The sequence below is a fragment of the Cnephaeus nilssonii genome (assembly GCF_951640355.1).
Source record: "Cnephaeus nilssonii genome assembly, chromosome: 5".
NCBI classification, from domain to species: Eukaryota; Metazoa; Chordata; class Mammalia; order Chiroptera; family Vespertilionidae; genus Cnephaeus; species Cnephaeus nilssonii.
In genome coordinates this window covers 4757318-4783941 of record NC_137076.1, presented here as the reverse complement: position 1 = coordinate 4783941, position 26624 = coordinate 4757318, and the positions used below count along the sequence as shown (strand labels likewise).

General features: G+C 54.3%; 1 protein-coding gene across 4 annotated transcripts in view; it reads left to right on the top strand.

The window, feature by feature from the left end:
• The window catches only part of PDE5A (phosphodiesterase 5A), a 109499-nt gene that overhangs the window by 66622 nt on the left and 16253 nt on the right, over positions 1-26624 (top strand). For all 4 annotated transcript variants that reach the window (XM_079770547.1, XM_079770546.1, XM_079770549.1 and 1 more), the window contains 6 exons: positions 7707-7853; positions 10215-10340; positions 12250-12344; positions 19302-19389; positions 21135-21235; positions 22649-22726. In XM_079770547.1, coding sequence (XP_079626673.1) covers positions 7707-7853; positions 10215-10340; positions 12250-12344; positions 19302-19389; positions 21135-21235; positions 22649-22726 — 635 coding nt within the window. The remainder of the gene's footprint in view (positions 1-7706; positions 7854-10214; positions 10341-12249; positions 12345-19301; positions 19390-21134; positions 21236-22648; positions 22727-26624) is intronic.

Genomic DNA, 26624 nt, shown 5'->3' with positions numbered 1-26624 from the left:
ACTGTACAGCTGTGCCACAGTGGCCTCACTGAACTTAGAGAGGCTGTGGCTAGTCAGTGTCTCTGTGGCTGGCTCAGGGTGGCCGTGGCTAGTTATCAAGGTGGCCATGGCTGGTCAGGGTCTCTGTGGCTGGCTCTGGGTGGCCGTGGCTAATCATCAAGGTGGCCATGGCTGGTCAGGGTCTCTGTGGCTGGTCAGGGTCTCCATGGCTGGCTCGTGGCTGGCTCAGGGTGGCCGTGGCTAGTCATCAAGGTGGCCATAGCTGGTCAGGGTCTCTGTGGCTGGCTCGTGGCTAGCTCAGGGTGGCCATGGCTGACTCAGGGTTACTGTGGCTGGTCAGGGTCTCCGTGGCTGGCTCAGGGTCACTGTGGCTAGTCATCACGGTGGCCGTGGCTGGTCAGGGTCTCTGTGGCTGGTCAGGGTCTCCATGGCTGGCTCGTGGCTGGCTCAGGGTGGCCGTGGCTAGTCATCAAGGTGGCCATAGCTGGTCAGGGTCTCTGTGGCTGGCTCGTGGCTAGCTCAGGGTGGCCATGGCTGACTCAGGGTTACTGTGGCTGGTCAGGGTCTCCGTGGCTGGCTCAGGGTCACTGTGGCTAGTCATCACGGTGGCCGTGGCTGGTCAGGGTCTCTGTGGCTGGCTCGTGGCTGGCTCAGGGTAGCTGTGGCTGACTCAGGGTTACTGTGGCTGGTCAGGGTCACTGTGGCTGGCTCAGGGTGGCCGTGGCTGACTCGGGTTATTGTGGCTGGTCAGGGTCACTGTGGCTGGTCAGGGTCACTGTGGCAGGAAGTAGAGCCAGGACACACAGTGCACCCCCAGGGCCGTGCACAGTCCATGGCGCTACCTGTGAGGCAGAGAGAAGGCAGGTGAGCCCGACGAGAAGGAAGGCGCCTGAATAACCAAGTGGGAATGGGAAGGAGGAGGCCAGCCGATGTGGTTTAGAACGTGGGACGGTTAGGTGCTGCGGGACCCCCGATGGATATGGACACTCAGGAACAACCTGGGGTTGAGGGCTGGGGCTCCCACGGAGATGGCGGTCTGGGGGGTGGCCCTGGATTCATGGCATCCACGGCATGGTTTCCCCTGCGGGGCATTGGAAGAGCAGGTTTCCCCTGCAGGGCGGAAGGAGAGCCGGTTTGCGGGGCAGTGGGAGAGCTGATTTGCGGGGCGGTGGGAGGGCAGGTCGGGAGGGAAGGCGAGGGCAGGCCCCTTGGGAACATGGGCTCGCCTGGAAGGGCAGGAAGAGAAAGCGCTGGGCCGGATGGCCGTGGCTGCTGAGCAGGGAGGCAGATGGAGGAGCAGCAGCAGGCCACGCACAGCAGGTTCTGAGAGGTGGAGGCCGGGTCTGCTCGGACCAGGGAGGTGTGGGGCCCGCGATGAGCGGCTGCAAGGAGGCAGCAGCGGATAGAGCGCAGGCGAGGGGACAAGAGAAAACGGGGACGGAAGCAGACGGTGTTAAAGACAAGTTTGTGTGGAAGGGAGTGAGGAGGCGCCATGAGGGTGCTGCTGAGTCGCCATCCAGGCCTGGGCGTGGCTGGGCGTTCGAGAGAGCCACCCCCTCGGCAAGACCAGGGGAAGGGGTGGTAAGAAGAAGCTACATTTAGGGAGCGCTTACCACTGACGTGGCATGTGTGAAGTTCGTGTGTGTTAACTGTGTATTTAATCCACAACAACTCCACACGCCGCTGTTAGTAGCATTTTTAAGCAACTCGAGGGGGTCCTACACAGGTCGCCCAGGTTGGCAGAGATGTGCTGGTGTAAGCCCAGCCCGCAGCCCCCTGCCCACACGCAGAGAGAGTGAACTGGGAAGGCAGGGGAGAGGCATTGAATTGGATCTAATTCAATCGCCAAGGAGTGAGCTGAGCCGTCTGCCGAGGAGCGTCAGGAACTTGGGATGATTCTCCCAAGAGGCTGGCTTCCCTGGGGTTAGCCATTCGGAATCGGCTATATTTGTTTTGCTCTCGACGGTATTTGAAGAAATTAGCTTTTCCCCCAATTATTGGCAAAGGTTTGTAGATTTAAAGACTCCTTCACCTCAGGCTCAGTTGGCCCATGTGTCTAACCCTTCCAGAATGCTGACCTTTGGGGCTGCCTGCCTGCTGTGGGCTGGAAATTAGCACAGGAAGGCACATTTTCAGGTGCGTGTGGGCCGGAGGGTCATTCAGGTGGTTCTAAAATGAGGTCGAGCTTACACTCCACCCTGTGTTGTTTTAGATAAATACCAACTAGCATATGGAGGAATTTCCAAAGATCCTGCTAAAAAAACCACCAGGCTATTAAACTTGCTTTTCACTTTGAAAATAGCAATAGTCTTTCAGAAAAATCTGAAAATTATTTTCTCAATTATGTTTATAATTTTAGCAAGAGAAAAACGCATTGGAGTGACTAAAAATTGCAGTATTGTTCAAAACCATCTGTTTTCTATTCAGAAAATAGATTTCTGGCAGCTGCATTCAGAAATTCGGGATTACAAAGCTGGGAGGTCAAAGGACTCATTTAAATTGGTTGAAATTCAGCATCTGATTGCAATTCTCGTTTTCTCTCAACCTCATAAAGATTCCTGTACAGCCCAACTACACAGGTGTCTACGTCCTCCAGAAATTACAAAATCGCTGGCTTTGTCATGTCTGACTGTTTATCCCAACTTAAACCTAAAATAAGTGGAAAAGCTGTCACATGTTTTAACTTTTATTTTAAAAAATTAGTTCTGAAGAGAATGAAATAATGCACTGAGTATACTAAACATGGATGCCTGTGCCCAGAAAAGCTCACTAGTTATACAAAATGATTTTGTTGATAGGAAATTTAGAATCCTTATTTTCTCCCCCTGCTTTCCCTGAGGTTTTCTTGTTTTTAGTTTATTGAGTTCCCTATTATTGATCTAATCCTCTCTTGGCTTAGAATTGGGTATAGCACAAATAGAGCCTTAAGCAACCCATTTGCCATGGATGTTTTAATGGCCCTTGGTCACTAGTTATTGAGATAGAAATAAAAGGCGCCCAGCTGACCTGGTTCTGGTTATTGAAAAGTTACCGGAACGCACTGTGTTTGTCTATATAGGTAACGGGATGTTTGATGGGCCGGCTGACTGCATTTCTGCCTTCCTCTCTCGTTAGAAGAGCAGGAACGGGCATGTCCTAGAGTTCAGTGTGTAAACGAAGCTCCCGGTTTTGTCATGGAGCCGGTGCCAATTCAGTTCCTGCTTTGACTTCTGTAATCGTGGGAAACGTCTCTAAAGGCAAGTCGAGACCTGCTGTGAAAGGTCTTCTGTGACAAAATAGCAAGAGAGGGAGCAGCTGACTGCGTAGGCAGGTTCCCCAGGACAGATGGGCCTCATCGCCCCAGCGTTCAGAGCCAGAGCTGGGCAGGGACTCCTCCATCGGGGTGGGGAGGCCCTCCATGAGGCAGGGACCCCTCTATCAGGGTGGGGGGAGCCCTCCATCAGGCAGGGAGCCCTCCATCAAGTGGGATCCTCTTCATCAGGCGGGGACCCCTCCATCAGGCAGGATCCTCTCCATCAGGCGGGGACCCCTCCATCAGGCGGGGAGCCCTCCATCAGGCAGGATCCTCTTCATCAGGCGGGGACCCCTCCATCAGGCAGGGAGCCCTCCATCAGGCGGGGACCCCTCCATCAGGCGGGGAGCCCTCCATCAGGCGGGGAGCCCTCCATCAGGCGGGATCCTCTTCATCAGGCGGGGACCCCTCCATCAGGCGGGATCCTCTCCATCAGGTGGGATCCTCTCCATCAGGCGGGGAGCCCTCCATCAGGCACAGTGTGAGGTGCGATTACTGCAGGGGACAGCAGTGAGGGGCAGACCACAAACCTGATGCCTCGGTCAGTGTTAGGTGTAACCCAGTGCCTCCTGTCAGATGATCACACTCCCTCCCTCTTTGGGAAAATCTCTATCAATAGCCAAATCATTAATGGAGAAATTTGAGCAAATGATAACAAAGAAGAGTTGATGCTGTGGTCTTATTAACCAGTGTCACTGAGCTGTCGTAACCACGGCGACCGGGAAGACACCTCTTCCTCACATGGTGCTAGGGACGCGCTCGGGACAGTCTGGGCCCTTCAGACGTCCTGGAGGCCATCGAGACATGCAGGGTGTGACCGGCTGCAGCTAGTTACCTGAATAAGACAGCGGATTCAGCTTGATTCTTCCTCTTTCACTCACTAAGCTAATCCTACCTGTTTTGCTTTGATGTTGATAGTAGATTATTGCTACTGCTATTCTTTTTTTAAATATATTTTTATTGATTTCGGAGAGAGAGATAGAAACATCAGTGATGAGAGAGAATCATTGATTGGCTGCCTCCTGCACACCCCCTATTGGGGATCGAGCCTGCAACCTGGGCATGTGCCCTTGACCGGAAACAAACCTGGGCCCCTTCAGTCCAAAGGCTGGCGCTCTATCCACTGAGCCACACAAGCCAGGGCTCCACTGCTGTTCTTAGCTCCAAAGTATCACAGCTCTGTTCTGGAGATTCTTATGCACTTAGATGTCACCCAGCTCTGTGGGTACTCGTCCCAGTTGTAGTCGGATTCAATCTAAAGTTTTCCTTACAAGCATACACGTATTTCATCCTAATCTTGCCATTATTACATGCCTTCTTTATATGGCTTTGAAAAACTGTACACTCATGATCCAACTTTTGTAGTCTGTGACTCTGCCCTATTGAGACTTAAAGGAATCACCTCTATGATGCTAGAAAGAGGGGAACATCCTAAGCCTGTTGCTGTGGTTATTGAAGAAAACACACGAATCCTGGTGAGCCTCGTTCTCTTTGCTCTCTGTACGGCTGGGCTCCATGTGGAGCCGATGTACAGCGGCTTCCTCTCTCATTTCCTTCTTATGGAAAGAGAAGTGCTAACGGCCTTGTAAACGAATCGTGTGCGTTTTTTCTTTAAAAGCACGTGTCCTGTGCGTGTTGAAAGGGGAGAGGAGCTGTTAGCCTCCTGGAAAGTACAAGGCGGTGGCTGCCGGGCAGCTTGCGGACTTCCGCGTGAGTACAGGCCTCACCGGAGCCACCGCCACCGGCTGGCTTCCCACATGTCACCGTGGACATGGCCGGTGACGCGAAGGCTGTTTCCTGATTGTGCACACGAGCACGCATACTGAAGGCCGTGTTTTAAAAACACAGCTGCAATCAAACTTCTGGCCAAGTTTGAGCCAATGGTGTAGTTTTAAATAATGGTTTGTTATATCAGATTCAGACTAAAAGCCATTTTCCTGAACCTGGGGGCGTGGCTACATCGCACTGAGCACTGACCTACCTCAGTAGGTGTCCAAGGTCGCAGAGGAGCGAGCCGGGCTGGGTGCCAGGAGGCGGCAGCGGCCAGATTTGCGTTGGAGTGTTCAGTGATTAGACATGCACACATCTATAACACCTAGTGCTTTACAGGCTCTTTAAAATGCGTGATTTCTGTCCTTCTCCAACACCACAGTGCACGCAGCTACATTATCCCCTGAAGGGAAACAAAGTCAGACTCTCACTTGGCAAATTCTAACCGCCAGCCCGCTGCTGAACAACGTGTGGGAATGCAGAACTGTGTGCGTAACGTGAGCTGCCCCAGAAAGAGCGCCCGCCGCTCTCCCTGCTCGTGGTGAAATGCAGAGTTCTGTTTCATAAAATGGAGGTTAAATCGCCTTTCCAAGCCCGTCAGCGTGGACAGGAAGTCGGGTCCCTGGGGATGGTCCGTGAGCTGTAAATGACAGGGACTTTCTCATGGCAGCTCAGTCCCGGATCGCAAGAATCCCGCGCCTCCGCGTCACTGACCGCAACACCACAAGGCCCTGGACGGACGTGGCTGCCTGCCCAGGAGGTCAGCTCAGGAAGCTGGCTGTGGGGCTGACCCCTGGCCCGGCGGGCAGCAGGGAGAGGCTGGCTCTTCCTGTAGCCCTAGAGCATCCTCGTGGAAGGAACGAAGGACACTTCCGGCTCGTGAACAGTGACACCCTGGGTGCAGGGTGTGTGTGGGGGGTGGGGGAGGGGGCGGGGGAGACACTGCTCTAGCTGTGAGTTAAAGGGGGCTGTTCCCACCCCTCACTCGCAGCTGCGCGGATGGGGCTGCTGGAAGCACAAGGCCTTTATGTAACATCCAACCCCTCCCCACGCAGCCACGCCGGTGCCCGGCCTGGAACTAACGGAGCAGATGCGTGCCTCCTCGTGGAGTTTGGGCTGGGAGAGTGTGTGTGCAGGGGGAGCGGGTGGCATGTGTGTAAAGTGGAAACGCACCTGGTGAGTGTAAGTCCGACGTGAAGGTCGCGGGGAGCAGAAGGCGAGGTGCCCTCTCGGAGGAACGCTCCGGACTGACGGCACCTGGGGTTTTACTATTTCACCTCTTTGCTTCACAGAAGATGGAGGTGGAGCGGAGTAGTGACATCCAGCTATTCACAGGGAGCCTCGGGGTTGGAGGGAGTAGGGGAACGCCTTAACGGGGGACCCCTCTTCCTTGTGGCCTCTCCACACTGAGCCCCATCGGCTAAGGCGCTGGAGGAGTGGCCGGTGCAGGGAGGGGGTGTGGGGACTCCTGTCAGTGCCGGTCCTGGGCCCCAGGCCCCGCAGGAGATCTAGGGGAGACCCCGCAGCTCAGCTCCGCGGGAGCCTGGGCGCCGAGGCCTTGGCCGCTGGTGCTTCCTGGGAGTTGGGCTCGGTGTGGCCTTTCTCGGGAGAAACCGGAAACCCTTTATTTTTGCTTAAACTCCCCCAATTCTAGCAACATAATCAGTTTGGTGATTTTTAATAACATCCGTCCCACGCTAGAGAGGTCAGCAGGCAGCCGCCGGCTGCAGTTTCCCACCCGGTGGAGGCGTCTCCGCGGGGCTTGGGGTCCTTAAACCCGAGCTGACGGCCCAGACCCCGTGAAGGGAATGAGGGGCCCCTGTGTGCATTCGATGGACGTTCCTGGTGGCACAGTCACAGCCGCAGCCGCCAGCAGTCACAGCGGGAGCGCAGGTCCCCGTGTGCCCAGGAGACGCAGGAAACCACATGCCCGTGAACTCCTTGGAGGGAACGGGTATTCCCAGCTGGATCAGCTCTGCGGCATTTGCCCTTTTGCCCTTTCTGTGGGTGGGAAGCTCCGCGCCTGGAGAGAGAAGCCGGGTAGAGAGGAGCATCGATGAGATCGATGGAAACGAGCGGGTTGGGTGAAGCTGCCGCATTGACCGCAGTTAAACGAGTGTCAGAGCGACGCCAAGGGGGGCAATCGGAACGCAGGTCCCTCCACGAAGCAAAACCGGCTTCTCGGGCCCAGCCCAGACCTGAAGCCGGCGCGCCGCCCTGCGCACACCCAGGGGGCCGGGTCAGGGCTGGGCACTGGGACGCCTGCTCGTCTCCAGGGCAGGAGGCTAACCCCTCGGTGCTGTAGTTTCTGTACCTCAGAGAGGGTTGCCTGGGAACGAAACGTGAAATGCTCAGAGCGTCCTCACTGCTGCTGCCCCTCGATCCTCACCCACGGCCCTGGCACGGCCCAGGACGGCTACTCGGAGTCATCTGTCTGAACAGGCCCGGCGGCCTACAGGGCACCTCCGGAGGCCCCGGGCCCGCGTCCTGTTCTGGGTGCAGCCTCCGGGCAGCACCCTCTCCCTCCGCCCGCCTAGATGAGGGTCTCCCAGGTGTCCCATTCCCAAGGGAAAGCAAACGCGCTGTTTCCCGCAGTGAAGCCAAGGACTGTGAGCCGGGCTTCATGCTTTGTCCCCTCCCCCAGGCGGCCGTGGTGCCCTCCGCCCAGACCCTGCGCATCACCGACTTCGGCTTCAGCGACTTCGAGCTGTCGGACCTGGAAACCGCGCTGTGCACCATCCGGATGTTCACCGACCTCAACCTGGTGCAGAACTTCCAGATGAAGCACGAGGTGAGGCGCACGCATGTGTGTACGTGTGTGCACATGTGCGTACGTGTGTGCGTGCGTGTGTGTGTGTACCATCCAGATGTTCACCGACCTCATCCTGGTGCAGAAATTCCAGGTGAAGCATGAGGTGGGGACGCTCGTATGTATGTGTGTGTGTGAGCCCGTGTGCATGTGTGTGGGTGAGTGTGTACACGTGTGTATGCATGTATGGAAGAGGGAATTGGCTTTGGATGCTAGTGTGAAATGCAGATTTTAAGTGTCAGCGACTGACACACTGTCGCTAACGCCTACAGGGGAATTTTAAAGGAAACTCCCAGCCCCAGCTGTAGACTGGGGGGTTCCACCGTGGGAGCGATGTGCAGAGGCGGTGGACAGGAGGGGGCTGGGAGAGCGCTGTGCAGGGGTGAGGCTGCAGGCACGCACAGGAGGGAAGGAAGAAGCCCGTCGTATAGACCCCTGTAGGCTGCTCAGAGGAATCAGGATTTTGTCCTGAAGACAGTGGTGTCACCAGGAGTTTGAAGAGGGGGTGACATGTCTGATGGCATAGGTCACAACCTCTCAGGGAAGGGCCAGGACTGAGTGGGCTCCTGGGAAAAAGAGGGGGTACAGGGCAATGAGAGGCCAGCTCTGGGCGCCCCCGGGCCATGTAGGGAGAAGATGAACACAGGCTTTTACCGCGTTGACAACCTCGTTCGCCTCCTGGGAAACAGCAGGACTGGACCTGTCCTCCCCGCCGTGCGGAGACGGAGCCCGCGGCGTCCGGCTGGCCCTGCGGAGCATCAGGGACGCGGAGAAGGAGAAGGGGGACGACCTCGGAAAACGAGGTCCAGGCATTTGCCTTAAAGGCATTTCCCCGCTCCGTCGGATGTCTGCTCTCCTTGCACAGGCCTCCTCTCCAGGAACTTAAGGGCCTCCAGGCCTCGCTGGTCAGCCGACGGTTAATCATGAAACGCGGGTTGATACCGGGACAGTGCCCGGCCCTGGGCTGGGGGCCCGGTGCCGCAGTGGGGTCCGCGCTCAGGCGCCTCGCCCCCGGGACGGACACTCGGCTGGTGCAGTGGAGGGTGCGACACAGCGTCCCTCGGGCATGACTGGGGCTCAACCTCGTTCTTCCCTCAGGGTCCCCGAAGCTGCTGCTGCCCTCAGATGAAATGTCTGATGGCTGGGTTTCTGGATTTTCCCGGATTCTGAGTCAGTCCCAGTGATTGCCACACCTCCCTGCAGAGCTTGGAAGTTCACAGCTGTCACTTAGCCTCCCTCAGACGAAGCTGCCACCCTCCGGGCCGCTCTGTCCGGGGTGGCTTTGAGACGGGGCTGAGTGCGCGGGGTTAACACCCCAATCCTCTGCCACGGGCGGTGCCTGGGAGGGAAGGGGGGCGCTCGGTTCCCTGTGGGCTGAGGAGAACGGGGCGGGCGCAAACCCGCAGACCCTCCACCGGCCCTCTCCCAGTGGTTCCACCGACAAGAGGAAACCGCGGTTCGGACCTGCGTCGGCAGCATTCTTTCCGGAACCTTCTCCAGTCCCCGGGCAGTGCTTTGTGGCGGAAGCGCCGCCAGCCGTGTGTGCAGGGAGAAGCACAGGAAATCACTCAGGATGGAGCAGCAGGGCGGTGCTGACGCAGTCACGGCACCCGCGGGGCCTGGGCCCGGGCTTCCTTGAATACACACCCCTCAGCAGCTGAATGAAACCCAGCTGGTGACATGTTGCTCAGCGGCCTCTCCTTTTTTCGTTCCATCCTCAAAACACTTCCTTTTCATTGGACCTTCGCACGTGTTCTTTTTAAACTGCTTCTTGGTAACCACGCAGTGCCTCTGTCTGAACATCCAAGCTGGTACAAAAGGGACAAGGAGCTCAGGACGCATCAGGCCGGGGCGCTCGAGCGAGGACACGTGCCCCCTCCCGTCCCGCCAGCCCGAGCCTCGCACTGAAGCCGGCGCAGCAGGCGGCTGGCGCCTGGGGAGGACTGGCGGGGGCTGCTGGTGTGGCTCTCCGACAGGGAACCCATCCTGTGGGGCTCTCCTAATGATGACTTAGTGTCTTCAGAAAGCTGGTCGGTGCCCTCCAGGCCCCACAGCCTCCTAGGGCTGCCTTGCGTTTTGCACTAATTTGGTTGGTTGGTTAGCAGGGTGGGCTCTGCCGTCGGATGCTCAGGTGTGAACTTGGGCCCCTCCCTTTAGGAGCCACGTGACCGTGGCGTGGTCCCTCTCAGCGTGTCGGTGTCCGGATCTGTTAAGTGATTACATCCTAGTACCCCGCCCCCGGGAGCCAGGGATCGGGTGTGCTGTGCGCATTGCCTGGTCGCGGTGAGTGAGTGTGTGACCAACGTCCGCAGTCGCGTAACACGTCCGCTCCCCTCCCCGAAGGTTCTCTGCCGGTGGATTCTGAGTGTGAAGAAGAACTACCGGAAGAACGTGGCCTACCACAACTGGAGACACGCCTTCAACACGGCGCAGTGCATGTTCGCCGCCCTGAAGGCGGGCAAGATCCAGGTACCTTTTAGGGCCGTTTACTGACGCCGTTCGGTGACTTTCGTGGCAAAGTTTACAGCACATTCTTTCAATTATTTTTTTTAAAATTTGCATTAGTGGTGATGGAGGGTACTGCTTGTTGCCAGTTACAAAATAAATCGTATTTTCAGGAAAGAAGGCTAGTATGGCAAAATACTTGGTTGATAACTTCCTTTCCTATGGAATGTATATGGCATGTTAACATAATCTTTAAATAGCTTCACATTAAATTCAAATGGTGCTTGGGAAGTCAGCATGTCCTTCAGAGGGAAACTCTGCAGCAGCGTCCTCCTGCTCGCATTCACGCTGCTCCCTAGGGCCCGTCCACACCACGCAGGCCCCGAGTGTGGCTTCACAGATGCACCCAGGACCCTGTCTCGGGTTCTCTTCACCCCGTTCATCTTACAAGTGCGTGGGCCACACCCTGTTCACAGGAGATCAACACAGACAACATTCCAGCAACTAGGTCCTCCCAGGCCAGGTTTTATGCTTAGCTCTGTCCTTAGATTCCAACGTCGGCGGGAACCGACTAGTCATTCTAGGTGCGTGAGTCCAGGCCCCATCACAGAGCTCTTCAATCCAGAGCTTCCGTGCTTCCTGGTGAGTGTTGTTTGTTGTTGTCAATCCTCACCAAAGGATGTTTTGATTTTTAGAGAGAGATGAAGAGAGGGGGAGAGAAAGAGAGAGAAACAGACACATTGATAGGTTGCCTCCTGCACTCATCCCGACCGGGGCCAGGGATTGAACCTGTAACCCAGGTAGGTGCACTTGACCAGGAATCGAACCCACAACCCTTTGGTGTGAAGGCCGACTCTCTAACCACTTACCAACACCGGCCAGGGCACTTTGTTGTTAGGGAATTCTGGGACTGCTATTCTTTTCTGCTCCCATAGGGGGCGCATTTTAACACAGCCAAGGGCAGGCCTTGTCGGGGAGCCACGTGTTAGAGTCCCGCTCCCCCGCCGAGGCAAACGCCCATGGGGAGCGGACTCCACTTATGTCAGGAGGGACTGGGAAGGTCAGGAGGGTTAAACCACCGAACGCTATCTGGGCTCTGGCAAAGGAAAACCAAATGCCGATGTGTGTGTGCTGTGAATATTGCCACTTAGGGTGTTGAAAATTCCGGCAGATTAGAGCTGATAGGAATTTCAACTTGTATTTCTTATGAAGAACAGTAGTATAGAGAATACAAATGGCAGCCACTCAAAAATAACCTGGAATTGGCTTTGGAATATATCATGTAACTTCTTTAAAAATATTTTTTTATTGATTTCAGAGAGAGGAAAGGGGAGGGAGAGGGAAAAACATCAGTGATGACAGAGCATCATGGATGGGCTGCCGCCTGAATGCCTCCTAATGGATCAAGCCCACAACCTGGGCATGTGCCCTGGACCGGGAATCCACCCCTGACTCATGGTTCACGGTTGACGCTCAACGCTGAGCCACACCAGCCAGGCTATTACGTAACTTTTTAAAGCCAACTTTTCATCCCTCATCCCCTTTTGTGTATTCTTTTGCCAAATATTCTCATTGTCTGGTGCCTTTGGGCACAGCCCCTGAGGGCAGAGCATGCGAGCCACGGGATCTGTAGGAGTTAAAGGTCAAGAGAAGCCGGGGATTCAGAGTCCATGTGATTACCCCACATGCATCCGGAGACCATAGGAAGGAGTGGCATTGGCTGTGGGGGCAGGTGGCTGGTGAGGCATTTCCGCCCTCTGTGGGTGAGTGACGTTGGCGACAGCCCCGCTCTGAAGGTGAGGTACAGCTCTCTCCCTGCAGAGCGGGCCTCCCGCGACATTAAAGCGGGGCTGTGTGAGCACTGAGGTTGCCCAGAGGTGGCCTCGCACCCTCACAGGTCCTTCTCTCTCTCCTCCCTGCGCCCGCTGTGCAGAGCAAGCTGTCGGACCTGGAGGTGCTGGCCCTGCTGGTCGCCGCCCTGAGCCACGACCTGGACCACCGCGGTGTGAACAACTCCTACATCCAGCGGTGAGGTGGTCGCCCCGCCAGACAACAGGCGATCCTTTTCCACTGCGGGGTGGTCCTTTTTAAAGCAAAACCCACAGCAAAATTGCATTGGTCAAGGTCCCGTAACATACTCTGGTTTTATTTAAACACATTTTTATTGATTTCAGAGAAGAAGGGAGAGGGAGAGAGATAGAAACATCAATGATGAGAGAGAATCATGGATCGGCTGCCTCCCGCACGCCCCACACTGGGGATCGAGCCCTCAACCTGGGCCTGTGCCCTGACTGGGAATCGAACCCTGACCTCCTGGCTCATAGGTCGACACTCAACCACTGAGCCACGCCAGCCGGGCTGGTTTTATTTAAAGGATATGGGGGGGGGGGAATGCAAGTCCAGTACTGTGTTGGTAACATTTCTGGCCTAAAGTGGGAAAATATTTATGTTGAGAATCTGATTCCATGAGATGATTACCAAGAGTTCTGTTTTAGGTTGAATTAGGGCTTCATAGGAAACTTTAAAGCCTAGTTCGGGAAAGGTAAAATTCCGCCCTCATAGACAAGGTGATACTTGGGAAGGGCCTCGTGCGATCCCGGGTGCTTAGCAAGTGCTCCTGAGGGGCTGTGGCCTCGGGGAAGGCGCGGGGCGCAGCACAGTATTGGGGACTCCAGGCGTGGCGGCCAAACTTGGATTCAAATCCTTCCTCTCACACAGTCCCCACGTGACTGTGGGCAAGGGCGCTCGCCTCTCAGCACCCCAGTTTCCTGACTTGTACATGGAGATGATCGCATTCCCACCTCATGGGGTTGGCGCGGGTTCAGGAGCTAACACGTCACCACCTCGGGGGACGCCTGGTCCGTGCAAAGCGTGAACAGGCCCAGCGGCCCGTGCTGGTGCCCGCGTTCTCATCGCCAGCTGCTCTTCGGCCGATTTCGAGACTGAGATGCTAACCCCACAGACCAGGGCTCCGGGTTCCCCACGGCCCTCGCTGACGGGGCATTTCAATAACAAGTGAGACGTGCAAGCAGCCCCACTTTTCATCCGATTTTTGAGCCACTGTGACATTTTTATTTTCTTGCAGCTCCTTCGTCTAAAAGCCTATGTTTTAGTGGGAAAACCTCTTAGCACTGGGCATTTTTAAGTGTGCGAGTGTCCCTACGAACGGGTAGATAGATCTCCTCAGGAAATTCCAGATGTCTGCTCTCTGGAGGGAATTTCGGGGAGCTCTCTAAGCACATCCCTTCATCTGAACAAACAGACAACTTCATGTAGAAAGGATCGCGGTGCCGTAGCAGCCGCCCTCTGCTGACCGTCCACGGGAGGAGAGAGCAGGCTCCACCCGAGGGGCCGAGCTGGCTGTTCCCTCTTTGAAGTCTAACGTTGGAGCTTCGCCGTGCGGCTGTGGTGCTGACCCGTCATGGCCAAAGGGGACAAGGCCACCAAGAGATGTCACCCGAGCGCAGCCGGAAGGTCTCAGGGCGGCACGTGCTGTTCGTGTTCGGGTCAGACGCCGCGCTGCCCTGTGGAGAGGGAACAACACGCTATTTTTCCTTCGTTTACTTAAAAATGATTACCCGGGAAAACGTCTGAGAAACGTCATCTTCTCTTTCTAAAAAAAGGCCTGGGGAAGGCGTGGGTTGCAGCCTCTGCTTTCACACTCACCACGCAGACGCCCCACGGCACAGCTCGGTGAGAGCCTGGAGGAGCCAGAGGTTCCTGCATTTCCTCGTCCCCGTGCCGTGAGCAGGGGCACCCTGGCTCCTCCCGGACGTTCCTTTCTTCTGTCCCTGGTGGGGGGGGGCGACGCCGCTCGGGAGGACGAGAAGAGCGTGAACATTCCCACAGGAAGGACTAGCTTCTGAAAGGTCGGCTGCCCCCTCCTCAGATGGAAAGAAACCCCGAACCATGACAGGAGGCGCGGAAAGGAAAGGAACACTCAGAAAGAGCCGCGCCCTCACGGGCAGCACAGTAGGAAACAGGACCTCTGCCGTTTGCTCTTCTTCATCGTCCTTTCCGGAAATCAGTTGGGAGCGGCGTTGCAGAATCTACCAGGCGACCGGAAAACACACAACGGGACTCGGAAGATTCAGGAAAAACCCTTCGTTTGCAGATGTTCTAGTGCGGTGACTCAGGGGAGCCCGTCTCCAAAGCCTGCGGGTGACTGTGGACGCGGCTTTCCCTTTATCCCCTTAGCTTCTTTGTCCCCCAAATATGGACCAGGCTTCTGGACTTTTCGCGGGCTTTGCAGCCCCCGTGAGCAGGGATGGGGGAAGTGAGATTGCACTCAGAGGCCTGGCCTGTCTGGCACCAGCGCTGCCACCCTCTCCGGGGGTTGTATATGGTTCATGGTTTATGGCCTCGGTCAAAGGGGAGCATTCTGGGAAACAGGTTCTGCAAGGCAGGACACGCCTCACAGAGAAGAATGGAATTAATTATCAGCTAGCAAGAGGGTGTGTCAGAATGCAGAGTACTGGCACAGATTCAGATAGCTGCCCCCCAAATGTCTTCTTTTCCCTTTCAGCGGAGGCTTGCTTTGAATCATTCTTAGATTCTTTGAGTCCTTCCTGGGTGGGGAAGACGGGCCTAGGAGGACCTGGTTCGCAGGGAGACCTTAGGGGTGGGGGAGTTCGCTCCTGTGCTGTCTCCAGCACAGTGGGAGGAAGGAAAGATGGGTTTCCTGTAGATCGTAAATTGTTTTAAAAATGAGCAGTGGTGGGCACCAGGGGGCTGGAGACAGCTGGTAGTGACACGTGGTCACGTAGAGAGCCTTAGGCAAGCAGCCAGCGTAAGAAGTCAGTCATTGGTTTGGTTAGGTTCAGCTTTAGTGCTTTATAAAGTAGCGCAGTGAAATCAGCCTACATTTTAGGCAGGTGGATGAGGACCAGTGAGGGGACCTGGCGTTAGCTGCAGAGAGAGAGCTATGAAATGTGCCTGTGTCCGGGTTTCCATCGTCTCAGACACAGTGGGGATCAATGTGAGGAGGTCGCTGGTAAGTCCCGGGCCGCTTGATGACCTGGCTGCACCACTCAGCACAGGAGTGGTCAGCGCCCGAGCTTCTCCCTGCCGTGATGGAGGAGGTGAGATTTCCACCGGATCTGGAGAAGTGGGGAGGATGAGAGGAAAATAGATGAAACGTTCCAGACACCCAGGAGGTGGGCATTGTCCGGGGATGAACTGAGAGATGAGCCGCTAGGAGGCACCTGCCGTGGGAGGGAGAGCTCTAAACATCTGCGGGCCTTCAGGTGGGACGGCGGGGAAGCGAGGGCATAGATCAGGAGGAAGAGCCTGAAGGTACAAGGAAAATGGTAGGAAGTGGAGCCTCAGAGTTCAGCTAGCCAGCCCGGTGCATGGTGAAAATCACATCCTGGCTACACAGGGGAGAGACTGGAAGAGAGACATCTTAATTCCCTGGTGAACAGCTAGTTCTATGCGTGAAAGAAGGGGAAATCATGATTCCTGGTCCAAGAAATTGGAACAAAGATGGTGCCGTTGATGAAAATGGAAACTGGGGAGTGGGCAGGTGTACATGCTGGTGTGTGTGCAGGTGTGCGTTCAGGTGTGTGTGTGCATGTGCAGTTGTGTATGCAGGTATGTGTGCAGATATGTGTTCAGGTGTGTTTGTGTGTGTGTGTGTGTGTGTGTATGCAGGTTTGTGGGCAGGTGTATAAGCAGGTGTGTGTAGGTCTGTGCAGGTGTGTGTGCAAGTGTGTGTAGGTCTGTGTGGGTGTGTGTGCAGGTGTGTGTAGGTATGTGTGCAGGTGTGTGTGGTGTGTATGCAGGTATGTGTAGGTGTGTGTGCAAGTATGTGCAGGTGTGTGTGTGTACAGGTGTATGTAGGTATGTGTGCACGTGTATGGGCAGGTGTGTGTGCAGGTGTGTGTGTGTACAGGTGTATGTAGGTATGTGTGCACATGTATGGGCAGGTGTGTGTGCAGGTGTGTGTAGGTGTGTGTGCAGGTATGTGTGCTCTGGAGGCAGCCATGGAAAAGAGAAGGTAGAGGAGCTTGGCAAAGAGAAGAAAATTATAAGTAGGGTGGTTTAAGAAGCGGTAAATTGATAAAATTAATTTCTTTCAAGATTAACAATTCAGTGAAATCAGGATAAAATGCCAAACTATATTTTCCCACAGGCCTTGTCTGCTCTGTGTGTGACACAGGGACAGGAAAGAGTGGGAGTCGCAGGCTGGCATGCGGGTCACAGGGTCACAGGCTCTGAGAGTCAAAGGGCAGCCAGGACAGCACAGGAATCACCATGTGAAGCTCAGAGTGGGCAGGGGCTTCCTGGAGGAGGAGGAGATCATCCCTGCAGGCTCGAGAGGCAGCAGAGCTGAACATGAGTACGTGCAAGTTCACACAGCGCTAGCAGCAGTTCCGTCAGTCCTCTTCTCAGTAGTTCCGTGAGTCCTCCCGCCAGTAGTTCAGTAGGTCCTCACGTCAGTAACTCAGTCAGTCCTCCTGTCAGTAGTTCAGTAGGTTCTCGCATCAGTAGCTCAATCAGTCCTCCTGCCAGTAGTTCAGTAGGTCCTCCTGCCAGTAGTTCAGTAGGTCCTCCTGTCAGTAGTTCAGCAGGTTCTCGCATCAGTAGCTCAGTCAGTCCTCCTGTCAGTAGTTCAGTAGGTCCTCCTGCCAGTAGTTCAGTAGGTCCTCCTGCCAGTAGTTCAGTAGGTCCTCCTGTCAGTAGTTCAGCAGGTTCTCGCATCAGTAGCTCAGTCAGTCCTCCTGTCAGTAGTTCAGCAGGTCCTCCTGCCAGTAGTTCAGTAGGTCCTCCTGCCAGTAGTTCAGTAGGTCCTCACATCAGTAGTTCAGCAGGTTCTCGCATCAGTAGTTCAGTAGGTCCTCCTGTCAGTAGTTCAGTAGGTCCTCGTGTCAGTAGCTCAGTCAGTCCTCCTGTCAGTAGTTCAGTAGGTCCTCCTGTCAGTAGTTCAGCAGGTTCTCGTGTCAGTAGTTCAGTAGGTCCTCCTGTCAGTAGTTCAGTCAGTCCTCCTGCCAGTAGTTCAGTAGGTCCTCCTGCCAGTAGTTCAGTAGGTCCTCCTGCCAGTAGTTCAGTAGGTTCTCGCATCAGTAGCTCAGTCAGTCCTCCTGTCAGTAGTTCAGTAGGTCCTCCTGCCAGTAGTTCAGTAGGTCCTCCTGTCAGTAATTCAGTAGGTTCTCGCATCAGTAGCTCAGTCAGTCCTCCTGTCAGTAGTTCAGTTGGTCCTCACGTCAGTAGTTCATTAGGTCCTCACATCAGTAGTTCAGCAGGTTCTCGCGTCAGTAGTTCAGTAGGTTCTCGCATCAGTAGCTCAGTCAGTCCTCCTGTCAGTAGTTCAGTAGGTCCTCACATCAGTAGTTCAGTAGGTCCTCCTGCCAGTGGCCAATCATGTAATAAGAGTGGAAGCCAACATCATTGTACCCCTTGTTATGTGCACTTGGGACTCTCCTGACCTCTCTATAGATAGGAGTTGGATTGGTCCTCACACCAACACTCAGTGGCTAGGATAGTGATGATTCTTAGGGTTCCTCTAGAGTCAGATGCCCGATTGCAGGTCGGAACCCTGCTCCTCCTCTGGCTTCATGACCCTGGGGCAGCCATTACCCGCCTCCTCATACTTCCTTCTCTGTGTGATGGGGTCAGGATCAAAGGGCATCGCTGATGTGGGTGTTTCACAGCTCCCGGCATGCACACGTGCTCTGCAGGGTTTAGCTGTTTCATGGGGACCCTTCAAGGGTAGCAAAGAGGTGAGGACCCTGCCTCATCCCATGTGGAGGGGTGGTGAGTAGCCAAGACCTGTACCAGGGACACCTGGAGGCTGTGGTACTCAGAAGAGAGTGTGTGAAAAGAGACAATCTCTGAACTCCAGGAGGCCAAAGAACCGGGGTCAGAGGCCACATAAATCCACACGTCTGCCCATTTGACTCTGTCCGTTGCCCAACGATGGGTGCAGCATCCACCCACAGGACCACTAACTAAGGATGGGAGGGGCAAAGCAGGCAGCAGGCAGGAGCTGACTGGGAACAGGCCCCCGTGGCCGGTTTGGGCAGCCCTCGGGATGGTAGATGAAGCAATAGAAAGCGTGATTTTCACTCGACTGTGCTTGCTTTCCCTATGCCTCTCACTCTGCTCACTTGTTTCCTGGGTCACAGTTCTTCCGTCTTCAGGTGCTTCTCTCTCTTCCATGAATTAGCTGCAAAGAAACAGGGTGATTCATATGGACGATAAGGAAATAGGATTGTGTGTTCTCTGACCCTGTGGTGCTTTATTCGTAAACTCCTGTGCCGCCCCTTGAGGTACAGAGACGTGCAGGACCCTGGGCTTTTCCTTGTGAAGAAGAGCGGACACTGTGCTCTCGGCTCACATGGAACGGTCATGAGAAATCTGAGCACTGTGCTGGTCACGCTTTGCAACTTGATTTGTGACCATCTGTTACATGTGATGAACTGAGTACAGGACCCCTCCCCCCTCCCTCAGCCAGACGCCTCTCCCGTCCTCCCGAGTTCAGTCTAGCGAGCTCCCTGGCCTGCTGGTCCCCGTGGGGAACGTACTCCCCCCTTGCCTTCCATCTGGCACCCTCACCGGGTCCTCTCAGACCGTTCTCCCCTTTCCTGAGGCATGAGGGGGGCCTGGCCTTCAGCCTTCTTTCTCAGGAAAGGCCACGTGGACGACGTTTGTTTCAGATTCTAAACGAATTAGTCTTGACATTGAAAACGATTATTGGTACGAGATTCAGGGATCTTCTCTTCGTGTCTAGAGAAATTAGTACTTTGTCCTCAGTACGAAAGTCGATGGGATTGTTCACAGTTTGAACCAGCCTTTGAGAGCAGTCTGACTCTTTACACTTATTTCCCAGAGATGACCTCCCTCTTTTCCCAGCCAAAGGAGAGAGTGGTTGGTTTGATGGATTTTAGCCTCTGTTTTAGGTAGCCAATAAGAAGAGAGTGACAGACAGCCTGTGTGGCACCAGCACCATCCTCTCTAAGCCCTCCCTCTGCGACTCCCCCGCAGGAGCGAGCACCCGCTGGCCCAGCTGTACTGCCACTCGACCCTGGAGCACCACCACTTCGACCAGTGCCTGATGGTCCTCAACAGCCCGGTGAGGCCCTGCGCACGGCTGCCCGAGGCAGTGTAAACGCGGGGTGTTTTAAGTGTTTGGGTTCATGCCCATGATCATAATTCTCGGGTGTGCGTCGTTCTTTTTTGGGTAAGGAAGGCCGAGGTGCCCACAGCCTCGCCCTTGTGCACCCTAAGCTGTCAGCTGCCCGACAAGGGGTCTGCTTACTCGCCTCACTTCATTATTCCACATTGTTCCAAACTAGAGGCAAGCAAAGCTGGCGTTTTCTGGCTCTCCGTTGATTCTGCTTTTTTTGGTAAAATTAAGTGGGTGATATAGCGTTCAAGAACCTTTTCCTCTTTTTACTGAAATTTCTGACCACAAACAAATTGTTAAGGGATGAGCTGCTCAACAGCCTGGTGGAGGTGGATGTTTATCAGTGTGAGAAAGCATGTGACATGCTATGCTAGATGAATTTCTATGGAGGGAAGTAAGCTTGAGAACACGTTCACTGACCTGTTAGCAATGGTTGTTTTTGCCGAGTTAATACTTTTTATTTTCTCATTCTGGTTCCTCCATTACTCACATGATCTGTTGTGTGCACTCATGACATTATAATGAGAAGCGTGAGTTAAAGCTGCCGTGAGCAGCCGGTGCTCGGGACATCCTCCTACAGCAGGCTCCCCACCTCGAGGCAGACCCCCCCCCCTACACTCCGTCCTTGGAAGCCCCCCCTCGCAGGGGTTTACAGCCTTTGCCTGGGGAAGGGGAATATACATATAGCACCGGAGACATTTCCGTTTAGACAGCGCCTTTCCCCTGGAAATGGTTTGACCTTACACTAAATGAAAGTATCAGAAGGTATTTTCTGAACAGTTTTCTGTTCAGCCCAGAATCTAAAATGATTTGCTATTTAAAAGTAATGTTTTTTGTAATCCCAGATTCGTCAGTTAGGTATATGCCTGATTTCAGCCTCCCGCTCTCCGCTAAGCGAAGGTCCTGTCCGGGCCCAGCACCCCCACATTCCCCGTGTTCAGAAGCATCTGCTGCCCCGGGTCCCAGTCCTGAGCCGCTGGTTCCCCTCAGCCCTGGGACTTAGAAAGCACGCCTGCCTCCCGTGCAGATGTTGAGTTTATTCTGAGAACCGAGGCACGGTTTACTCAATTCAGGATGAGAGATTTGCTTTGAATTCCAGGCATGCAGTACACGATGGTTATGCAGTGACAACGCTGGAGTGTTTGCCCAGGGGTCAGCCCCTTTTAAAGAGTCCTTCTTGGTTTCACACTGTGCGTGCTTCCCACCAGGAATGCGTGCTGCTCTCGATATTAAGTTAAAATTACATAAATGTGTGCCAATGTGTCACTGGATTTATTACAAAAACCATAGAGAAAAAATTTGTTAGTCATCAATTGTTTAGAAGTTTCACTATTCCATTCTTCATTAATGTGGCTTTGAGTTTTCAAACTTCACTTGCAATTGCAATACAATAAGTAAGCTGCCCACGGCTAGATAGTTAGCGTTTAGGCTGGACGGAGGCCCGGGGTATGGGCAGTTGGCAGACAGGCACAGGAGGCGGGTGCACCAGCAGGAAGCCGGCGTTTCCTAGGAGACCAGGCCGTGGGAGAGGAGGAGCAGTGTGGCATCAGGCATTCACTTTCAGTAAACAGGTGGCCCGTGTGCACGACTCCGAACCCCAGGCCCGTGGTTTATCTGTGACTGCGTTTTCCGCTGCGTCCTTATGGGGTGCTCTCGTGGGGTGCTGACGATGGATTTCTTCTCTTGTGAAGGGGAACCAGATCCTCAGCGGCCTCTCCATCGAGGAGTATAAGACCGCGTTGAAGATCATCAAGCAGGCGATTCTGGCCACAGACCTAGCCCTGTACATTAAGTGAGTCTCACCAATGCCTTGTGATGAGTGGGTGTGGGAAGAGTTTGCCTTGTCCCACATGGGGACACATCTAGATTATAGGACTGTGTGCAGTTCTTAGAGGAGGAAATGTAGAACTTGGACGTTACTGACTCAGGACGTAGCGTGCATTCGTGGGTGACGTGTGCATGCGCCGGTGGGCAGGCTGTGGTTTGCACACGAGACCCCGGTCTGGATGGCATGTGGCAGTAAGGGGAGAAGATGGTCCCACTCACGTGATTTTCCTGGACACCCGGCCTCTCTCCCCCACACGGGGAGTCACGCCTGCGCGTAGGCCATTGATGAGAAGTAAGTACAAACAGAGCAAACACAGGAGCGCGTACACCTAAAGGGAGCTGTCGCTAGCGTCTCTGCTTTCTTGATTGGGGAGCACTTTAAACTCAGCCAGGACAATAGAGAACTGAGTACATTTCAGCTGGTTCAAAATGATGGCGGAGTAAAGATGACCACATAACTAAGAATTAGCAAAACACCTGTAACGACAATGCCTCCCACCTTCCCAGGCCACGGGTCTCTCTGGAACTGGTGTTTTCTTGTTGGTTCTCAGTCACAGGCCGTCCATTCAGTTCCATAAGTTCTCTGCTTTCCTGGTGTCTCTGGCATCATGGCTTCCTGAGATGCCAACAGTGCTGGGCACCGAGGGGACTCCCTGGCCTCCGATAGAGGCTCCTCCCCGGTGTTCTCTATCTTTCTTTTCTTCAGAAGCAGTTCACAGCTTTACACTGACGTAGAGCTCTTGTTATGACCTTTTTTTTTTATCCTACCTCATAATATAGATGCATTATATGAAATTAAACTGAAATCATATAGGTCTTCTTCGCCATACATTTAAAATCCCTTAAATCATTCTCAGAATCCCATTTTAACTCACAGTGTCTCACTTTTTTTATACACTTTTTTTTTTTTCAGAGAGGAAGGGAGAGGGATAGAGAGATAGAAACATCAATGATGAGAGGGAATCACTGATCGGCTGCCTCCTGCATGCCCCCTACTGGGGATGGAGCCTGCAACCCAGGCATGTGCCCTGACCAGGAATAGAACCGTAACCTCCTGGTTCATAGGTCAACGCTCAACCACTGAGCCACACCGGCCAGCCCGTCTCACTTTGGTGAAGTTGTGTTTAGGAATGAGATTACCAGTATCTGTGATCTGCACAGGTGAGGTTCAATGCTTCACCCAAAGGAGATTCTAGAAGGAGGAAAAGGGAGGTATTCACAATTTTTAAATGATGATTTTTATGTTGGGTTCTAAGATGGATAAAATCCATTGGAGATTTTCCCCAAAAAATGAGTCCATGATTCTTTGTAGACCAAAGGGATAAGATAAGACCTAGGGACTCCTCATAACGACCAACTCTTTTTCTTTCTTTCCAAGGAGGCGAGGAGAGTTTTTTGAACTTATAAGAAAAAACCAGTTCAACTTAGGAGACCCGCACCAGAAGGAGCTGTTTCTGTAAGTGGCCTTCTGTCTGCCTCCACGCTGGGGTCTGGCTTCCGGTTCATGTGATCCGTGTCAGGTTGTGTTGCAATGACTTGTCACAACCTGGTGACCTAGAGGCCGGGGAATTCCCCAGCGTTGGACAAGGGCAGGATGTGACTATTCAACAAAAAGAAATGCATTTGCAGAGTCAAGTGAAGGAACCGGGCCTTTGCTCTGCCGGGAGCGTTAGACTGTGGTGGGGCATCAGCACCTGGCTCTAGGGCTCCCGTGTTCGCATCCCAGGTTTGGGGATGAGAGAGCTGCAGGTAGCACCCTAAAGACGGGAGCTAGGAGCTGGTGGTGAGGTGTCCACTGCTCTTGAAGGACGACGGCAGAGCCACAGGGTCGGGACTGGGCCCACCCGGATGTGTTCCCCTCAGCTGACCCCGCTGGTCCCTCCAGCTCTGGGTCCCATCCCCTGGCTGCCTTTGCAGGGCAAGAGCTTTCTCCATGAGAAAGAACAGAGTCAGTAATAAGACAGAGCAATACTAGCGACAGTGCATTTCTTGGAATAGTTTGTCAGCACTGAGCGTGAAGATGGGAATTATGAAGCAACAGCCCACAGGGCCTGGCTGTCTGTCCTGCACTCTTGACAGTCTTGGGGTTCAGGGAAGCACCTCAGGAAAGTATAGAGATGCCACTGTGCTTGGTGAGCGCCCACCAGCTCTTCTCCGTAACAAAACACAAATCCATGCGCAGCCGAGCCTGTGCCTCAGTGTTCACTGCTCAGCTCGAGGTCTCGCGGGCCACTCACTGTCACTCCCGCACCCTTCACTTCGCAGACCGGGGTTCAGTGTGTAGGTGCAGAGTGCTGTTGGGGGAGCAGCTTGTGTGGCGGGCCCCGCGGAAGTCCCTGCGGAGGTGTCAGCCGCCGGGGAACTCCCTGCGCTCAGTCCTCAGGAGTGTTGCCATGAGAGCTGACGCGGCGGGATTAGGGGAGGCACTCTTACCAGGGTCCCCGAGCAGCAGGTGCTCCGGCCCTGCACCCTGAGTGCTCTATGCCAGCGATGCCGTCCTGCCTGTCCCTTCAAACAAACCCAAAGGACGAAGTGCAGACGTCTGGATCGGACACTGTGCTGAAGACGGCATCACTTTCACGAGGAAGGCCCAGTCCTGGGTCCTGGAGTGCCTGCTCCTGGACCCCAAGGCCAGTGCGGTCCTTCTCTAACAGGACCAAGAGCGACGTCTGTCATTACTCCGGCAGACACTGGCCATAGTTCAAAGTCACTGTGTGTGTGAATTAGGACGACCCACCACAGTCTTGCTCTCACAGGGCTTTTAGAGTAGGCTGTGTTACAGTAGGCTATGTGACCAGTAGGGAGTGTGACCAGTAGGCTGTGTGACCAGTAGGCTGTGTGACCAATAGGCTGTGTCACAGTAGGCTGTGTGACCAGTAGGCTTTGTGACAGTAGGCTGTGTGACCAGTAGGCTATGTCACAGTAGGCTATGTGACCAGTAGGCTGTGTGACAGTAGGCTGTGTGACCAATAGGCTGTGTCACAGTAGGCTGTGTGACCAGTAGGCTGTGTGACAGTAGGCTGTATGACCAGTAGGCAGTGTCACAGTAGGCTGTGTCACAGTACGCTGTGTGACCAATAGCCTGTGTGACCAGTAGCCTGTGTCACAGTAGGATGTGTGACCAGTAGGCTGTCTGACCAGTAGGCTGTGTGACAGTAGGCTGTGTGACCAGTAGGCTGTGTCACAGTAGGCTATGTGACCAGTAGGCTGTGTGACCAGTAGGCTGTATGACCTGTAGACTGTGTCACAGTAGGCTGTGTGACCAATAGGCTGTGTCACAGTAGGCTGTGTGACCAGTAGGCTGTGTCACAGTAGGCTGTGTGACCAGTAGGCTGTTTGACCAGTAGGCTGTGTGACCAGTAGGCTGTATGACAGTAGGCTGTGTGACCAATAGGCTGTGTCACGGTAGCCTGTGTGACCAGTAGGCTGTGTCACAGTAGGCTGTGTGACCAGTAGGCTGTGTGACAGTAGGCTGTGTGACCAATAGGCTATGTCACGGTAGGCTGTGTGACCAGTAGGCTGTGTCACAGTAGCCTGTGTGACCAGTAGGCTGTGTCACAGTAGGCTGTGTGACCAGTAGTCTGTGTGACCTGTAGACTGTGTGACGAGTAGGCTGTGTGACCAGTAGGCTGTGTGACCAGTAGGCTGTGTGACCAGTAGGCTGTGTCACAGTAGGCTCTGTGACCAAGAGGCTGTGTCACAGTAGGCTGTGTGACCAATAGGCTGTGTCACAGTAGGCTGTGTGACCAGCAGCCTGTGTGACCAGTAGGCTGTGTGACCAGTAGGCTATGTCACAGTAGGCTGTGTGACCAATAGGCTGTGTGACCAGTAGGCTGTGTCACAGTAGGCTGTGTGACCAGTAGGCTGTGTCACAGTAGACTGTGTGACCAGTAGGCTGTGTGACCAGTAGGCTGTGTCACAGTAGACTGTGTGACCAGTAGGCTGTGTGACCAGTAGGCTGTGTCACTGTAGGCTATGTGACCAGTAGGCTATGTCACAGTAGGCTGTGTGACAAATAGGCTGTGTGACCAGTAGGCTGTGTCACAGTAGGCTGTATGACCAGTAGGCTGTGTGACAGTAGACTGTGTGACCAGTAGGCTGTGTGACCAGTAGTCTATGTCACAGTAGGCTGTGTGACTAGTAGGCTGTGTGATGAGTAGGCTGTGTCACAGTAGACTGTGTGACCAATAGGCTGTGTCACAGTAGGCTGTGTGACCAGTAGGCTGTGTTACAGTACGTTGTCACAGTTAGCTGTGTCACAGAAGGCTGTGTGACGAGTAGGCTGTGTCACAGTAGGCTGTTTGACCAATAGGCTGTGTCACAGTACGTTGTCACAGTTAGCTGTGTCACAGTAGGCTGTGTGACCAGTAGGCTGTGTGACCAGTAAGCTGTGTGACGAGTAGGCTGTGTCACAGTAGACTGTGTGACCAATAGGCTGTGTCACAGTAGGCTGTGTGACCAATAGGCTGTGTCACGGTAGGCTGTGTGACCAATAGGCTATGTCACAGTAGGCTGTGTGACCAGTAGGCTGTGTCACAGTAGACTGTGTGACCAGTAGGCTGTGTGACCAGTAGGCTGTGTGACCAGTAGGCTGTGTGACCAGTAGGCTGTGTCACAGTAGGCTATGTGACCAGTAGGCTGTGTGACCAGTAGGCTGTATGACCTGTAGACTGTGTCACAGTAGGCTGTGTGACCAATAGGCTGTGTCACAGTAGGCTGTGTGACCAGTAGGCTGTGTGACAGTAGGCTGTATGACCAGTAGGCTGTGTCACAGTAGGCTGTGTCACAGTACGCTGTGTGACCAATAGCCTGTGTGACCAGTAGCCTGTGTCACAGTAGGATGTGTGACCAGTAGGCTGTGTGACCAGTAGGCTGTGTGACAGTAGGCTGTGTGACCAGTAGGCTGTGTCACAGTAGGCTATGTGACCAGTAGGCTGTGTGACCAGTAGGCTGTATGACCTGTAGACTGTGTCACAGTAGGCTGTGTGACCAATAGGCTGTGTCACAGTAGGCTGTGTGACCAGTAGGCTGTGTCACAGTAGGCTGTGTGACCAGTAGGCTGTTTGACCAGTAGGCTGTGTGACCAGTAGGCTGTATGACAGTAGGCTGTGTGACCAATAGGCTGTGTCACGGTAGCCTGTGTGACCAGTAGGCTGTGTCACAGTAGGCTGTGTGACCAGTAGGCTGTGTGACAGTAGGCTGTGTGACCAATAGGCTATGTCTCGGTAGGCTGTGTGACCAGTAGGCTGTGTCACAGTAGCCTGTGTGACCAGTAGGCTGTGTCACAGTAGGCTGTGTGACCAGTAGTCTGTGTGACCTGTAGACTGTGTGACCAGTAGGCTGTGTGACCAGTA